General features: G+C 41.3%; 2 protein-coding genes across 3 annotated transcripts in view; one reads left to right on the plus strand and one right to left on the minus strand.

The window, feature by feature from the left end:
• The window catches only part of RTN4IP1 (reticulon 4 interacting protein 1), a 54,364-nt gene extending 47,166 nt beyond the window's left edge, over window positions 1-7,198 (minus strand). Inside the window, exons 1-2 of one of the 2 annotated variants that reach the window (XM_008007452.3) lie at window positions 6,472-7,198; window positions 434-585 (exon numbers count right to left, since the gene is read on the minus strand). In XM_008007452.3, coding sequence (XP_008005643.1) covers window positions 434-585; window positions 6,472-6,745 — 426 coding nt within the window. In that variant the 5' untranslated portion in view covers window positions 6,746-7,198. The remainder of the gene's footprint in view (window positions 1-433; window positions 586-6,471) is intronic. The other variant, XM_038001066.2, reaches the window with a different exon arrangement.
• An 81-nt stretch (window positions 7,199-7,279) lies between these two features.
• Window positions 7,280-18,645, plus strand: part of QRSL1 (glutaminyl-tRNA amidotransferase subunit QRSL1) — a 35,723-nt gene continuing 24,357 nt past the window's right edge. Inside the window, exons 1-3 of the mRNA XM_038001063.2 lie at window positions 7,280-7,407; window positions 17,665-17,824; window positions 18,142-18,240. Coding sequence (XP_037856991.2) covers window positions 7,384-7,407; window positions 17,665-17,824; window positions 18,142-18,240 — 283 coding nt within the window. The 5' untranslated portion in view covers window positions 7,280-7,383. The remainder of the gene's footprint in view (window positions 7,408-17,664; window positions 17,825-18,141; window positions 18,241-18,645) is intronic.

Consider the following 18,645-nt stretch of genomic DNA (forward strand, 5'->3'; position numbering starts at 1 on the left):
GGAAGGCCGGGGGTGTTGCATAGCTTCAGTAAAAGATTTGGCTGAAAGCAGCCTAATCCTCTTTACCTTGAGTTGATAGCAATAGAGCAAATAACTACGGAATGTGGGGCAGTTTATCTAAATAGTTTGCTTACTCACATGTTCCTAAGACCAACCTTTGTTCTTTCATGGGTGCATGATTGCTCTCTACTGGACAGTGGGCAATGTTAATTACCCTATAGTGGTGTTTACTCGAGACCTTCATCGTTTAATCCGCACTAAATAAATGTGAACTTCCTCAGTTTATGGGGTGGATGCTGCAGATTCAGGGAGCAGAGACCTCTTAGCTGCACTGACAGGCAAAATATCTGTGTCAGTGTACATCTCTCATCCATTGCTGGATCAGGGTCTATGGGTTGGACCCCCGCAGGAATAGTGGCATTCCCGAACTCACCTCATCTCCAGGCTTGAAGTATTTCACATCAAGCCCACATTCCATCACCACGCCAGAGACATCCCGACCCAGAGTCAGAGGAAATTCTTCTCCTTTGATTTTCATGTGCAAAGGATCACGCTTCATATTTAAAGCTGTAGCTCCATAACCACCTGTAAAATAAAAACACAATTTATCTGTTTCCTCCAAATGTAAGTATGAAATACTTTTAAAACTACTACAGGGTTATAGTCCAGTACAATTTTAGGTCTTTAAGATGTAGATTATAAATCATTCTATTACAAAGACACATGCAAGTATATGTTCACTGCAATAGTATACACAAAAGCAAAGACGTGGAATCAACCTAACTGCCCAACAATGATAGACTGGATTTAAAAACTGTGGTACATACACACCACGGAATACTATGCAGTCACAAAAAGGAACAAGATCATGTTCTTTCCAGGGACATGGATGGAACTGGAGGCCATTATCCTTAGCAAACTAACACAGGAACAGAAAACCAAATACCACGTTTTCACTTACAAGTGGGAGCTAAATGATGAGAACACATGGACACGTACAGGGGAACAACACACACTGGGGTTTTTCAGAGGGTGGAGGGTGGGAAGAGGAAGAGGATTAACAAAAATAACTAGTGGGTATGAGGCTTAATACTTGAGAGATGAAATAATCTGTACAACAAACCCCCATGACACAAGCTTACCTATGTAATAAACCTGCACTTGTACTCCGAACTTAAAAGCTTTTTTAAAAAGTAATCAACCTTATAATTTTTTGCCAATACATGGGAAAGCATAAAAAGATGGATTTATTTTCTTTAAAAAAAAATTTACTTGGAAAATGATAATCACTTATTAAACTAAAGCCACCATTGTTCAAAATATTTTTGAAATTCAAATTTTGAAATTGTCTTCAGAACTTTTAGTATTATTTTTTATACAGTTTTGCTTTGTTCTTCGAAGAGTATGCCTTTATTAACGTATTCATTCAGGAACTTTTTTTTCCTTTTTTTTTCTTTTTTTTAAGAGATGGAGTCTAGCTCTGTCACCCAGGCTGGAGTGCAGTGGGGTGATCTCGGCTCACTGCAAGCTCCATCTCCCGGGTTCACGCCATTCTCCTGCCTCAGTTTCCTGAGTAGCTGGGACTACATGCGCCCGTCACCACGCCCAGTTAATTTTTGTATTTTTAGTAGCGACGGGGTTTCATCGTGTTAGCCAGTATAATCTCAATCTCCTGACCTTGTGATCCGCCTGCCTCAGCCTCCCAAAGTGCTGGGATTACAGGCGTGAGCCACAGCGCTCGGCCTATGAACTTTTTAAACAACAAAATATTTGGTGCCATATCTGGTGAAGATAAACGTTTAAGCTGTTTGACGTTAATAAATAAATAAGGCAAGAATATAAAGTATTTGATGCTGACAATAGTTTATGAGTAATGATCCCCACATCCTTAAAAATATTTCCAGAACAACATCTTTGAAATAAATTGGAATAAATTCCTGAGTGAAGAAAAGCCACTTGGCTGCATCTGTTCTGACGTGTAAAATCAAGTTGTTTTATTATACATCTTTTTATTTATTTATTTAATTTTTTTGAGACAGTGTCTTGCTCTATTGTCAGGCTGGAGTGTGGTTGCGCAATCTCGGCTCATTGCAACCTCTGCCTCCCGGGTTCAAGTGATTCTCCTGCCTCAGCCTCCCAAGCAGCTGGGATTACAGGCACACACCACAGCCAGCTAATTTTTGTATTTTTAGTAGAGATGGCATTTCACCGTTTTGGCCAGGATAGTCTCAATCTCCTGACCTCATGATCCACCCACCTCGGCCTCCCAGGGTGCTGGGAGTATAGGGAGCCACCACGCCTGGCCTATTTTATTTATTTTTTTAAGAGACGAAGCCTCACTCTGTTGCCCAAGTGCAGTGATGTGATCTTGGCTCACTGCAACCTCCACTTCCTGGGTTCAAGCCATTCTCATGCCTCAGCCTCTGGAGTAGCTGGGATTACAGGTGTGTGCCACAACGTCTGGCTAATTGTTGTAGAAACAGGGATTCGTCATGTTGGCCAGGCTGGTCTCAAACTCCTGGGCTCAAGCGATCCATCCACCTTGGCCTCCCAGAGTGTTGGGATTACAGGCATAAGCCACCGCACCTGGCCCATATCTTTTTATTTTTAAGAATATTTATAGGCCAGGTGCCGTGGCTCACACCTGTAATCCCAGGACTTTGGGAGACCAAGGTGGGAGGACTGCTTGAGTTCAGGAGTTCAAAACCAGCCTGGGCAACATAGCAAGGCCTTGTCTCTACTAAAACTTTGAAAAATTAGCCAGACATAGTGGTATATGCCTGTAGTCCCAGCTACTCAGGAGGCTGAGGCAGAAGGATTGCTTGACCCAAGGAGTTTGAGACTGCAGTGAGCCATGGTCACACCACTGCACTCCAGCCTGGGTGACAAAGCAAAGCTCTGTCTCAAAAAAAAAAAAAAAAAAAGAAGAAGAAGAAGAATATTTACATAAATATCAGCTAAATAAAACTGAAAACATTCTTTTAATTACAATTTTTTTTGTTCAAGTAAATTTGCTACTGTATAATAATCCAGAGTAATTTATTACATGGCTTCCACATATAACGTGACTTTTCTCAGACCCAAAAGTACCTGCTATTCTCTCTTCTGCTTGACATTTTTCTGAGAACATGTCTGCCATGTGAGGCTCTCCATGATAGGCACCCTGCCTACCTCTCCAGGGTCATGTACCACTCACTCCCTGCCTCACAACGCATGCTCCAGTCACTAACCCGTTCTGTACGTCTCCCCTTGCCCTGCACCCACTCCTATGGGCAATCCATTAGATCTTAGGTATGAGGAGAAAGCAGCAAAGGAGCCTAAGGAGGCAGTTTAAAGACATTCAATGCTGCTGACAGGAGAGACAGGTTTTCAAATAAGGTACAAAGCTGCTAAGAGGCTTTAAAACAAACAAACAAACAAGCCTGGATCTAACAACATGCAGACCTTTGGTAACCCTGCCAGGAGCAGCTGCTGTGTCGTGTGCTTTTGAGAGAATGGGAAATAAGGGACTGGAGACCATGAGAAGACTGAACCCTCTTTAAAATAGTTTTGTTGTAAGGGGAGCAGAGAAATGAAACAGTAGCTCGAAGTGGCAACTAGGATGGACAGAGGACTTTTGAGTGGCTTTTTTTCCTTCTTCTTAAGAAAGGAGAAATAATAGCAAGTCTGTATGCTAATGGGGATGATCCAGTAGAAGAGAAAAGATTGATGATGCAGGAGATAACTGCTGGAATGATATCCCAGAGTAGGTGAGAGGGGATGGGATTAGAAACACAAGCTAAGGGCTGGCCTTCTGTGAAAGCAGTGACAGCTGATCCATATAGCAGGAGGGAAGGTAGAAGATACAGAGAGAGACGCTGACAGGCGGGTAGCTTGCATGAGTTGTGTTTGTAATAAAAAATCAAGACACATGGGTTCAAGTGTTTGAAAGGTAGGAAAGTCCCAGAAAATCTAAGCTGATGGCCATTATACCAACATTACACATTTGCCATCTGGCTAGTTAGGATTATACTCTGTCAGGGGGAGAAAAAAACAAAAAACAAAAAACTTCACCTGTAATATTCACAAAAGTCACGTGCTTCACTTTTCCTGTCTTACAATCCTTTTCCACTGCTAAAGATAATTAAACAATTATTCACTGAAACCTCTATGTGGTTTGAACAACAGAAGTGGACATTTAGCCATGTCAAACTTTAGCTGCTGTTTAAAAGCTGCAGAAAGGTTTCAGTCCTCTTTGAGGTACAGAGACTGCAGCTCAAGGTTGTTTCTAGTTTTCTTGGTCCCCTGATATGCTAATGCATCAACTGAGTAGCCTTGGCTCACTGGTACTATCTAACAAGACCCTGAACCCAGAATGTAGTCAGCTGGCAGTTAGTAATTGAGAATCTGTTTGGTGACACGGATAACTGAATGGGGCCCTTAAGTGTTCCATCCCATTGACAGGGGTTGCCACCTTGACTTGTTCAGAGAGTTGGGCCAATGTGAAAAATCCTAAATCTGTCATCAGTTTAAAGACGTTAATCCCATCTAAAGCCACCAAACTTCGTTGGTATGATGCTGTTGGCTGCATTTTTTCCCCACGTAAAAATTCTTCATTTCTTTAGCCATTTCTATGATTTATTATTTTATGTCCAACAGTAGTGGCCATCTCCAGAAAAACAGCCAGTCTTCATCTCTCAAATAAAATAGACATGTCTCTTGCTTTCTTGTCAAGGGAAATAACTGCTTCCTACAGTTTACAATCTTCTACTCATTATTTTATTTCCCCAAGCTACTGTTTCAGATATTTTCTTCAACGACAATAACATATCCTCAAATGGAAGGGGAAAAAAAAAAAAGATGGTAACTTGCAAATAATATTACTCAATCAAATCATAGAAAACTAAGATATTTCAAGAATACTATATAAAAGTAAAATGTTTTACAGTTTTAGATTATTAAACAGCAGCCAAGGAAAGTCTAGATACAGCCATTCTGTTTAAATGAAAATGTACATGGCATGAATTACGCATGTGCATTTAAAGAAATAAAAAGCTAACAGATCTAAAGGAAGACAAAATGTAAAAATTACTCACGGATAAAATACTGCTAATTTAAGTTTGTTATCTTAAGACAGAACAAAAAGATAAAAAGGCATAGAAATACTGGCTGAATGACAACTGCATATGTGAAGCACTGAAACAGGTTGACAAAGCATGGGATCTATCTTGAAAGAACTTACAATCAAAGGAGATGAAAAAACATGCTGACCATTGAGTAAAACTTACCACTAAAAGACATATCTTATAAAAAACTGAACTCTCTTCAAGCCTAATGTAAAAAGAATAAAGGAAAACGGCATGCTCAACTGGTAGTAGCAATTATTACTTCAAAACAAAGAATACAGATGTAGATTTCATGAGACAATCACAGTAAAGTCGATTCAATTCATTATTTTTATTTATTTTTTCTTTTGAGACGGAGTCTCACTCTATCGCCAGGCTAGAGTGCAATGGCGTGTTCTTGGCTCACTACAACCTCCGCCTTCCAGGTTCAAGCGATTCTCCTGCCTCAGTCTCCCACCAACGCAGTGAATCCCCCCCGCCACCCCCACCCCCACCCCCACCCCCCGTCTCTACTAAAAATACAAAACTTAGCTGGGTGTGGCGGCGCATGTCTGTAGTCCCAGCTACTTGGGAGGCTGAGGCAGGAGAATCGTTTGAACCCGGAAGGCGGAGGCTGCAGTGAGCCAAGAACGCGCCATTGCACTCCAGCCTGGCAATAGAGCGAGATTCTGTCTCAAAAACAAACAAAAAACCCCACAAATTCTGAACTGACGAGGAAACATAACTATACTTCCGAAGCCTGTGACGGATCTCAGAATACCACAAAGTTCCCCGGACAGAAATTTAGCTACAGAGATAAACCGGGTGCAGTGACTAGTCTGTAATCCCAGCACTTTGGGAGGCCGAGGCAGGCGGATCACCTGAGGTCAGGAGTTGGAGACCAGCCTGACCAACATGGTGAAACTCCATCTCTACTAAAAATACAAAAAAATTTGCCTGGTGTGGTGGCACGCGCCTGTAATCCTAGCTACTCCGGAGGCTGAGGCAGGAGAAATTTTGCTTGAACCCAGGAGGCGGAGGTTGCAGTGAGCAGGCCACTGCACTCCAGCCTGGGTGACAGAGACTCAGTCTCAAAAAAAAAAAAAAAAAAAAAAAAAAAGCTACAGACACAGTTCTCAAGTCTGAACTTACACATTTAAGGACGCATGAAAACAATCAAGCTTATATTTTACCAAGACAAATGGCCAGAAAGATACCCTGGCCATTGCAATTTCAAAAATTTTGGAAATAATATTTGCAGAGGTATTGTTAAAAACCTAAATGATTCATTTGAGTTAACCAAAGAAGCGTAGTCAAATTTTTTAAAACCGCATACCTTATTAAATAATGACTTTTTTAAAAAAGGTAATGTCTTTTGAAAACTTACTTCTCATATTAACGTCTATAGGATTTACACTGGCAGCGTGAACTTTGACAATGACTTCATTTGGATAGTGTATGATAGGTATCATCATGTTCTGAGTGAATCGAAGTACTTCATTCTTCCCGTATTTATCTATCACCCAAGCAGGCATGATAGTGCTCCTTGGAGAGGTAGTACTAATCCTTCTAACTGAAGGCTTTTGGACAACTTTGCTTCTCCAGAAGCAAACCGCAGTGCATGCATTTCTTCTAAGTACGTAAGTCTTCAGAAATTCCATTGCAAACACTGGTTGAACTGCGTGCTCAAATTCAAATACACTTGGACTGGATCAAACTCTCACCCCTGAATTCGGTCAAATTCTGCCAAACCACGGGCTAGTTTCAAAATTAAGCATGCAAAACGGAGCATTCGAAAATGAAGCTAATCTAATGGAGAAACTAACTTTTATTCTGCTCTTCGCATATGAAATGCTCCAATCAACGTTCCAGTCAGTATTCAGTCTATTCTCCTCCCTCCCTTTCACCCTCTCCCCTTCTAAAAAAAAGGGGGGGATAAAAAAGCAGGTGCGCAAACCCCCTAGATCCCTGCCCTGTCCTGGGAACCCTCGGCGGGACAGGCAGACACCGCTCGCGGTCCAACGCCAGAAAATCTAACCCTTGCCAACTGCCGCCGCGACCCTGGCCCGGAATCTCCTTGCCTGCCCGCTCTCCTCAGCCGCCGGGGTGGCTTTACGGCGCCAACCAATCGCCTGCAAAGATCATTTCCTCGGGCTGCAATTAAACCAATCCAAGTACTCGATGTTGAAGGGCTCAGTGACAATTAAAGATGGCTGCGGCCATGTACCATCACTAGCGACCGGTGACCTCTTTTTCCTCCTTGCCTGGCTCCTATGGTGGCAGGCTGGGCACGAGGACCATGCTGGGCCGGACCCTCCGAGAAGTGAGTGGAATTGGCTCGCTGAGGCCCCCGGGAGGGCGGAAAGTTCAGCGGACTTCGTTGACAAAGAGTCCCTGGGCTTTACCACGCATCTTGGCCCACCTCGCTGCCTTCTCTTGAACTGAGTGGGGGATAGGTACCTTTCGGTCCTTAGGATGTACTCGCCGTACCCATTCAGGAGTTAGGGCCTTAGCAGGGAAATCTCTGCACCGCGGATCTGTGGGGTGGTGAATCGGCTTCTCACCATTAGACGTTTGTTCTGGTGTAGGTCGGGCACCGGATGGTCTCGGAGTGGGCTTTGCCAGATAAAGGGGGCTTGCGGGGCCACTTCAGTCTCTCTTCTGTCCCCGACACTTAGCTGCAGTTGTCGCTAAGAAGCCCGGCGAAACTGTAGTTTGCAAAATTCAAACCAGTAATGTTTGGGCTTTTTCAAAGAATTTGTTCTCTAGGATTTACCAACCACTAAGATACCAGGGATTCCCGAACCCGTGTCTCCATTTCCTGGACGTCATGTTTGAACTCTAGGCTGTATTTGTGAACGCCTTCTGGGCAGTTCTTCCAAATGTCACGTAAGCACCCTCAAATTCACTTTAATCAGTGAAGTAATCATTGTAACAGGACTTACCTCTCAACCGCCGTCTTAAAAAACAAAAGCTCTGGTATTTCTGAATTCTTAATAGTCTATTTTTAATGGCACAAATATTATCTTATTTGCCCTTAGATTCTTCCTCATCTTTCATATCCAGTAAATCATTAAGCCCTGTTCATTCTGTCTTGCAGATATGGCTGGAATCTGCCCTCTCACGTTATGTCTGCTGTTAAGTTTTAATTCAGGTCTTTTTACTTCCATCACTCAACCTTAGAACTGCCTGCAGGCCAGTTGCTATCGGAGTCACGTGAAGCACCTATTAAAACTAAAGCTATGTCCCACTCTAGACTTAATTAGATCTGTATGGTAGGTTCAGGAGTATGGTTTAATGGGGGCTTCAGGTGATTTCTGGTAAGAAGTAGGCGCTGAGGACCTAAACTGCCTTCCATCTTCCTTTTTATTCCACCCTAGAAGTTGTCGTTTTGTTTGTTTGTTTCCCAGCTAGCAGCCTGGAATTATAATTATAGACAGCTGTAATATATAATGAGAACTTTAAATCCACAGGCTTTAAATAATAAATAATTCCTCCCCAAAATACATTATTATTTTACCATTTTAAATTGTATCGAATCAAATTTTTTCTTTAAAAAATAAATTAATAAATAGACAACACCCAAAACTTGTTTTAAAATTAAATACAACCTATAAAAATATGGTATTTCCTTTTTCTGCCTTTTCCACTGGCAATCTAAGTAACAGAAAGAGACTCTAAAGAAAATATTTATTTTGGGGTAGCAATGCAATGGTAATATGTGTGATATAGTAAACTATGTGCCTACTCAAGGAGGTTGGGGCAAAGGATGTTTTTAAAGACAGAAAGAAAAAGATTACATAAATTATTTTGAATCAGTTATCCTTGGCCACAAGGATCAGTCACAAAGGTGGCATCAGTCCAAGGTTGGATGGCCAGTTGCTGGACAGACATCCTTACAGAAGTACTTGTGTGTGTGGAAGGTTGCAATGGCCTCTGTGCAAGGTTGTGTTTTTTGCAGTCTTATGATTGTTGTTTTTTAAAAAATTTTAATGGGTACATAGTAGTTGTACGTATTTATGGGGCACATGAGATATTTTGATATAGGCATACAATGCATAGTAATCACATCAGAGTAAATGGTGTGTCCATCACCTCAAGCATTTATCATTTCTTTGTGTTACAAACATTCCAGTTATACTCTTTTAGTTATTTTTAAATGTACAATAAATTATTATTGACTGTAATCACCCACTGTGCCATCAAATACTGTATCTTATTCATTCTGTCTAACTATTTTTGTACCCATTACCCATCCCCACTTCCCACCCCTACTACTACCCTTTCTAGCTTCTGGTAACCATCATTCTACCCTACCTCCACGAGATCAATTGTTTTAATTTTTAATTCCCACAAATAGGTGAGAACATGGGATTTTGTCTTTCTGTGCCTGGCCTATTTCACTTAACATAATGCCCTCCAGTTCCATCCATGTTGTTGCAAATGACAGGCTCTCATTCTTTTTATGGCTGAATAGTACTCCATTGTGTACATGTAGGACATTTTCTCTATCCATTCATCTGTTGGTAGATACTTAGGTTGCTTTCAAATCTTGCCTATTGTGAATAGTGCTGCAATAAACATGAGAGAGCAGATATGTCTTTGCTATGTTGATTTTCTTTCCTTTAGGTGCGTATATACCTAACAGTGAGATTGCTGGATCATATGGTTGTGCTATTTTTATTTATTTATTTTTAATTTTTTTTTTAGAGACAGGGTCTCACTGTTGGCCAGGTTGGTCTTGAATTATTGGCCTCAAGCAATCCTCCTCCCTCAGCCTCCCAAAGTGCTAGAATTACAGCTGTGAGCCACTGTGCCCAACCAGTAGTTCTATTTTTAGGTTTTTGAGGAACCTCCATACTATTCTCCATAGTGGCTGTAGTAATTTACATTTCAACCAACTTTTCTCTATCCTCACCAGCATTCATTATTGCCTGTCTTTTGGAAGAAGCCATTTTAAGTGGAGTGAGATGATATCTCATTGTAGTTTTGATTTGCAGTTCTCTGATGATCAGTGATGTTGAGCACGTTTTCATATACTGGTTTGCCATTTATATGTCTTTCTTTTGAGAAATGTCTATTCCGATCTTTTGCCCATTTTTAATTTGATTATTGGATTTTTTTTCCTGTTGAGTTTTTTGGACTCCTTATATACTTCGGTTATCAATCCCTTGTCAGCTGGAGTGTGATAGTTCTTCTTATCAGGCATTCGTGCATGAGAACCCTCTCTTCTTGACCTTCCTTGACTCCATTTGTCAGGATTTTAACACAAGTGACTCTATTTTGATTTTGACAACTGTCATAGCTCCTTAAGTGCTACCTTTTTTAGTGCTACTTCTCTCTGGTGTCATTGAGTGAGCCATAGTGAAAAACAACTTTTGTGTCATGGGGGAGAAAGAACTATTCAGGAGAGCTGACCCAGGGGAAGACCCAGAGGTTGCCTTGGCATGATTACTTTTACTTAATCACTCCTTTAATGAACACCTATTAATGCCTAGCATGCAAAACATTTGGTGGTTATTTCCCCAGCTCTAAAACTACCTTCTGTCTACTTTGTATTTTTTCCACATCACTGTACTGATGCCCTAAATTCTACCAATTAGAGATTAATTAATTCATACAAATTATCTTTCAATTTAATTATATTTTAAATATGTACAGATGCCTGGGAAGGTTGAACGATTTGTTCACCCATTGTTGTAAATTATAACAGTTCAAATTTCTTCATAATACCTTAATTGAGATAATCAGTTGAAGAGGGGAAAATTTGCTGGGAATTAGGGAGAAGGGCTGGAAATGATGGAGGCAATTTGGGGGATGTGAGTGGAGGCTTATGGTAACAGGAGTCCTGGGATTAGGCACAAAAAAGAGGTAAAATGCCAAGTAGGTAAAATTCCTATTTGTAAATTTTACCCAGGTACATTCAGAAAGGGGGAGGAATCTCACTTTTACTTTTGTCTTTTGTGGCATGATTCCAGTGTTTCTAGGAGCGAGGCACCAGGCTAATATTATTAATCCTAAAGTTTAAAGAAGGATATATTCATTTGGCTTCTTGGAGCTTCAACTTTAGAAAAACTAATCATTGCTCTATAGGGAAATCGATTCTAAATTTTAAACAACTGTTATTCATTCAACTAACATTTAGTGAGTACCTCTGTGTTCCAGCCACTGGGGGGTAGCATTAAAGACGGACAGAAGCTCCTGCTTCCTGAAACCTAACATTTTTTTGTGGAAATGCAGCCATTAAACACTTTAAAAAAAAAAAAAAAAAAGTAAAGGATATAATTTCAGGTAGTATAAGTACTGTGGAGAAAAATTAAGTAGATCATAGTATGATAACTAGTTGGGGGAGCTGGACATTTTAGCTAGAGTAGTCAGGGAAGATTTCTCTGACTGAGTGAATAATACTTAATAGAGACCAGAAGGATATGAAGGGGGAACACTGGGCAGGTCTGAGAGAATAGCGTTCCAGGCAGATGGAACGGTAAGTATAAAGACCCTAAAACAAGAGCAAGCTTAACATGTTTGAGGAATAGCAAGAGGACCAGCATGCCTGGAGAAAAGTGAATGAAGACAGCAATGAGAGAAGAGGTTAGGGAGACAGGTAGGAGCCAAATTGCGGAGAAGCTTTGAGGCCACAGTAGGGAGTATGGATTTTATTCAAAGTGTAATGGTAATCTTCTGGAAAGTTTTCAATCTGTGGACATGATTTGAGTTAAAATTTTAAAAGCTCCTTCAGATGACTCTTAAGGATCTATGATCTATAGAAAAGCAAGTAATAAAGTACAAAGACTGACCAGGTGCAATGGCTTATGCCTTTAAACCCAGCACTTTCAGAAGCTGAGGCAGGCTGATTGAGCTCAGGAGTTCAAGACCAGCCTGGGCAATGTGGCGAAACCCTGTCTTTACAAAAAACACAAAAATTAGCTGGGCATGGTGGCGCATGGCTTTAGTCCCAGCTGCTCAGGAGGCTGAGGTGGGAGGATCACTTGAGCCTGGGAGGTTGAGGCTGCAATGAGGCGAGATCACATCAGTGCACGCCAGGCTTGGCAACAGAGCAAGGCCCTGTCTCAAAAAAAAAAAAAAAAAAAAAAAAAAAGCAAGAAAGCATTTTAGAAGCCTGTTGCATTGGCAAGAGATAGTGGGAGTGGATATTGTTTTTAAAGTTAGGGTTTGCAGATGTTTTGGATATGGGGTTTGAGGGAAAGAGAAGAATCAAGGTTTTACTTAGGTTTTGGGCCAGGGCAGTTGGGGAAATGTAACATCAAGATGGGAAAACCTCTAAAGGGAACATGTTTGGAACGGGAAGGTTATCAAGAGTTTTGTTTTGGATGTGTTAATTTTTAGATGTCTCCTAGATATCCAAGTGAAGATATCACTTAAGCAGCTAGATACAAGAGTTCAGAGCTCAGCAAAGAGGCTAGGTGAGAGATATACATTGGCCAGAGTATAGAAGATAATTAAACCTATAGGGCCAGATGAGATTACCTCGGAAGTTGAGTGTAAAAATAGAGGAAGACCTAAAATTCCAACATTTTGGAGGTCAACAATAGGAAGTAAAGCCAGCAAAAGAGACTTGAAAGAATGCCCAGTGAGACAGGAGGAAAAGCCAGGATGGCATGGTGTCCTGAACACAGAGAAGAAGTGTTTCAAGGAGGGAGGGGTCACTTGTGTTGAATGCTACTAAGGAGTACTATAAAATGAGGGCTGGTACTGACCAGTGGGTTTAGGAATGTGGAGCTTGCTGGTGATCTTGACATGCAATTTCAAGAAGCAAGAAGGCAAAAGTATGAATGGACTATGTTAAAGAGAGGATGAGTACCTGTCCCTGGAATACTCAGCCTTCAAGAGCTCTCCTGTACCTTCAGTGTTTATCAAGGCAATTTTTTTTTTAAAGACCCTTCTTTTCTGGCCGGGCACAGTGGTTCATGCCTGTAATCCCAGCACTTCGGAAGGCTGAGGCGGGCAGATCACGAGGTCAGGAGTTCGAGGGCGCACACCTGTAATCCCAGCTACTCAGGAGGCTGAGGCAGGAGAATCGCTTGAACCCGGGATGCGGAGGTTACAGTGAGCCGAGATCGCACCACTGCCTGGACGACAGAGCGAGACTCCGTTTAAAAAAAAAAAAAGACAGTTCTTTTCCTAAGTAAACCTCTAATGCTGTCTGTTCAGTTAATTAAAATGTCTCCACTTCGTTACAGAGAAATAAATGCCAAAGTGTCTTGCATAGAGAGTAATTACACAGGTTGAACATCCCTAATCTGAAAATCTGAAATGCTCCAAAATCTAAAACTTTTTGAGCGCCAACATGATTTTCAAAGGGCGTGTTCAAAGGAGATGCTCACTGGAGCATTTTAGACTTGAGATTTTTGGGTTAGGGATGCTCAGCTGGAAAGTATATAGTACACATAGAGGACTCCAAAGTCTGAAAATATCCGAAATCTAAACACTTCTTATGCCAAGCATTTTGAATAAGGGATACTCACCCTGTAGTATAGTAAGTAGTTCAGCGCATGAGTGTTGGAAACAAGATCAGTCCTCAGTTGAATCCCAGCTCTGCTACCTTTTTTTTGTTTTTTTTAGACAGAGTCTCACTCTGTCGCCAGGCTGGAGTACAGTGGCGCAACCTCTTCTCACTGCGACCTCTGCCTCCCGGGTTCAAGCGATTCTCCTGCCTCAGCTTCCCAAGTAGCTGGAACTACAGATGCCCGCCACCACGCCCAGCTAATTTTTGTATTTTTAGTAGAGACGGGGTTTCACCATGTTGGCCAGGATGGTCTTGATCTCTAGACCTTGTGATCAGCCCGCCTTGGCCTCCCAAAGTGCTGGGATTACAGGCGTGAGCCACCACGCCCAGCCAGCTCTGCTGCTTTTTAGTTATGACCTCAGGTAGGAACTTCAGTTTTTTTAAATCTGTAAATGGAGATAATAATAGCTTCTCAGTGTGGATGTAAAGATTAAATGATATATTAAGCACCAAGGACAATGCCTAGAACTAAGTACTACCTATTATTAACATTAATTTTGTTACAGGTACAAAATTACTAAATTATATGTATTTGCATTTTTCCCTTCCCTTACTTTCTAAGAAGAGTGGTTCCTGAGCAAGGTTTTGAAATTTTTCTAAGGAGGTACGTTAATTGTCTGTGGCTGCATAAAAAATTACCATAAACTTTGTGGCTTAAAGTAGCATAATCTCAGGATCTCACAGTTTTCTGGGTCAGAAGTCTGGGCATGGAGTAACTGGGTTCTCTACTCAGGGTCTCACAAGGCTGAAATCCATGTGCTGTAGTTGTACTGCAAGGTATTGCTAGGGCTAGAGTTCCATCTGAGCTCCAGCCCTCTCGACCTCATTGGTTTTGGCAGAGTTCATTTCCTGTGGTTGTGGAACTAAGGTCCCTTTTTCTTGCTGGCTGTGTGGATAGTAAAGTAAGTGAGCTGAGGGCTGGAGACATGGGATGGCTGGAATTGACATTTTGGAGATCATACGGATGTTAGTAATGTATGTAGTCTGGGCAGTAACCAAGAGAGTTGGCAACTGGGGTGAAGTGAAGGAAAAGTTTGTGCGAAGTGAAGTCAAAGAACTGAAAAATCAGGTGTTGGTGTACATGGACTTGAAATTGGACATGAACAAGGGAGAGGATAGGAGCAATGGTAATGAAGATGACAGTGCGCTAGGCAACAAAATTGTCAATGAATGAAAAGTAGTACCAGGGAGGCTATAGGTCAGCACACCAGGGAGTGTGGTGTCATCTCCCAAGGCATGTGCTTCGGGTGAGCAGGATGTTTGAGAGAAGAGAAGCATTGAGGAACAAGGAGATCATCTGTCCCCTCTCCCAGTCTGGACTCTGTGTTATGTGGTAGGTAGGCGCTAAACAGGAGAAGCAGTGGCTGCCAGGGAAGGCCTAGTTTCCATTAGAGAAAAGATGTGCCAGAGAGAGAATTTTTTTTCTTTTAACAAAAACTTAAAAGTTAACTTCGTTTAATATTCAGATGTGACACCTGCAGTTTTGTCCCGGGGAACTGTATATGTGATTTATATTTCCTGCTTCTTATGCTTAGTCCATTTAGCTGATTAGCATCTTTATTTTCACTTCTCTTTTCCAATTCCCTTATTGATTTTGTTTTTCTCAAATCTAGAGTTCCTAAAAATGGTCTCAATGAAAATCGGCACCATTTCTAGTGAATACTCCTAGACAATCTTATTTCTTGCCGTTCAGTCACAATTGTAACACCTTAGCTTTTATCCTCAGACCAGTCTGGAAGCAGCTTGAGGATAGTAGACATTAGGGGACTTGAGAGGAGTCAAGGAAGGAGAGAAAGTGGCAGATGCAATTTTCCTCATTATTACAACTTAGCCATGGGATGGACCTGCCTACATATGTTTGTCTCTCTAGCTCTGGGTTTTTGCTAGTTCTAACTCTCTTCCACTCAGCCTGCTAGCATCTTTGTTCTTCCCATTCCATATACATGATATTAAAACACACTGTTCTCTTTTATTCTTTCTACCTTCTTTCTTCTAGAGGGTTTACATTTCTTTTCTTTTCTTTATTTCTTTATTTATTTTGAGACAAAGTTTCGCTCTTGTTGCCCAGGTTGGAGTGCAATGGCACGATCTTGGCTCGCTGCAACCTCCGCCTCCTAAGTTCAAGCGATTCTCCTGCCTCAGTCTCCCGAGTAGCTGGGATTACAGGCATGCGCCACCACACCTGGCTAATTTTATATTTTTAGTAGAGACGGGGTTTCTCCATGTTGGTCAGTCTGGTCTCCAACTCCCAGCCTCAGGTGATCTGTCTGCCTCGGCCTCCCAAAGTGCTGGGATTACAGGCGTGAGCCACCACACCTGGCCAAGGGTTTACCTTTCATACAAACCATTCGACAAACTCTCTCTTCTTGTTACTATAAAAGTCACTTACTTAAGTCAGACCTCGCTGCCCTCCCCATCCCTGCAGCAGTCCAGCAGCCTCCCCATGGAAGTCCTTTTCCTCTTGTCGGTGAGCATTAGGGATCCTCTTGATGACCTCTTCCCACTGCTTGTTGCATTTAAAACCCTCAGCCCCAAGAATGCCATTGCTTTGATGATTTACTCAGTAGCTGAGAGCAGATCATTTGGAGATTTTCCGCTCAAATGCAAACTTCTGTTTCTTGGTATATATGGGACACGTGAAAATACTGTCAGCTTGGAGGACAAACTAAGCTTCCAATAGAGTAGAGATAGAAATGGAGAAGACTGTATATTATGAAGTCATACTGTCCTTTACTATTTGTTTGCCTTTGGACAAATCACTCCAGGTCTCTGAGCTTCAGTTTCTTCATCTGTCAAATGAGATAAACAGTACCTAACTTGTGTGATTGTTTTTTTGTTTTGTTTTGTTTTTTGACAGAGTCTGGCTCTGTCACCAGGCTGGAGTACAGTGGCGCAATCTCAGCTCACTGCAACCTCCGCCTCCCAGGTTCAAGTGATTCTCCTGCCTCAGCCTCCCAAGTAGCTGGGACTACAGGCACACACCACCACACCTGGCTAATTTTTATATTTTTAGTAGAGACGGGGTTTCACCATGTTGACCAGGATGGTCTCGATCTCCTGACCTCATGATCCGCCCGCCTCGGCCTCCCAAAGTGCTGGGATTACAGGAGCGAGTCACTGCACCCAGCCAGTGTGGTTGTTTAAGGGTTAAATGAAGTAATAACGCATGTAAAGCAATAGTGCCTGACTCTTAGAAAATACTTGGTAAATACTATTCCTTCCCCTGTTCTCCTTTTCTCTCAGCTCCCATCTAATCCAATTATCTTTTCATAAAATCTCCAAAGTTTTGGTGTCATCTTTTACTTCTTGTTATTCATCCCTTTTATCTGATTAGTAAGTACATGTTATTATTACTTCCTACAGGAAATATTAGACACCCATGACTCCATCTCAGGCCCTACTTCCTGTCAATATACACTGGTATTCACTACTTCTCAGTCACTTTTGGTGTAGTTTTATTTAACTCCTTCTTTACCAGCCTTCCTAATGTCTTCCCTAAAGACAGAATTTCAGAAAAGTTTGTTTTTAGTTTGTCTTTGAACCTGTATTTTATAAGCATTTCTCTCAATTCATAGTGTCTCTTACTTGAACTCCACAATAGGTATAAAGATCTTATTTAGAGAGCCATAAAAATCCTGCAGTGCCTTGTTCAGTTCACTTCTCTTTTTTTCTCTCTGGACTGCCTGTGTTGCAGCTAAGCTACCCTCTGTACAGAATCTGCCTTCAGCCATCCTTCACCCATGCTGTGCCTCAACTCCCCCCTGGACAGGATGGTTTACCTGACTTATTGCTGTTGTTTGTACAGCCTGACTTTAAAACCAAAAGTTAGCTAAGGAGAAGAATGTCATGTCCTCCACCTCTCCTCAAGCTGATCAGTGCACCACCCTTCATCCACTACACTAAGTGTTAGAGGTAATAGGTTCTGTTGATTTTGAACCTAAGCCTCACTTTAAAATGTTATACTTAGCCACTCCATCACCGCTACCCCCACCAACATAACATGTGAAACTTCTGCAGACTCAGTAACAGGTTTTTGAATTGTATACACTATAGGTTTCTGCGGCACTGAAACAAGGCCAAATTACACCAACAGAGCTCTGTCAAAAATGCCTCTCTCTTATCAAGAAGACCAAGTTTCTAAATGCCTACATTACTGTGTCAGAAGAGGTGGCCTTAAAACAAGCTGAAGAATCAGAACAGAGATATAAGAATGGTAAATTGCTTTTAACTCTACTTAATTGTTATATCTCCAGAGAAGGAGTTTAATTGGTTGTAGGAGTCTCCATTTGGCAAGTGAAGCTTTTAACATAAAACGTAGCCTTATTGAAAGAACTTGCCATGAGGATAATAAAAATGAGGGTAATGGCTATGTGATGCTTTATAATGTCCAACTGTATTAATTTCTGCCATAAATTTGATTTCCGAAGAAGTATCTTTGCCAAAAACTAGTAGTTACTGTAATAACATGTATTCATGTATCTTTATATTTTAAACTCTCTCCTTTATCACTCTTTTGGCTTTTTAATGCAGGACAGTCACTTGGGGATTTAGATGGAATTCCTGTTGCAGTAAAAGACAACTTCAGCACGTCCGGCATTGAGACAACATGTGCATCAAATATGCTGAAAGGTAAAGTTCAACTGATCAGAGCATTGATAATTTTGTAAAAATCGGTATTTTTCGCTTTAAGGATAATAAAGTACCAAGATAATTTCAGACTAATTTTATCTTTGAAGGAAATATTTAGAATATAATATCACCTTTTTTACTATTTGCTCTTTCAGAATGCAGAATTTTTCTTTAGAGGTAGGCCAGCTTAATGAATACTATTTCAGAAGTTTTCAAAGATTCTATTAAATTTAGGAAGACTCAATTCAATAACTAATTACCAATCGGGTGCTTGCCTGTAGTCCCAGCTACTGGGGAGGCTGAGGTGGGAGAATCACTTGAGCTCAGGAGTTTGAGTCCAGCCTGGGCCACATAGTGAGACCCCGTCTCTAAAAAATGAAATAAAAAACTGATTACTGTAAACAC

Source organism: Chlorocebus sabaeus, chromosome 13, assembly GCF_047675955.1.
Source record: "Chlorocebus sabaeus isolate Y175 chromosome 13, mChlSab1.0.hap1, whole genome shotgun sequence".
In the NCBI taxonomy this organism is placed as follows: domain Eukaryota; kingdom Metazoa; phylum Chordata; class Mammalia; order Primates; family Cercopithecidae; genus Chlorocebus; species Chlorocebus sabaeus.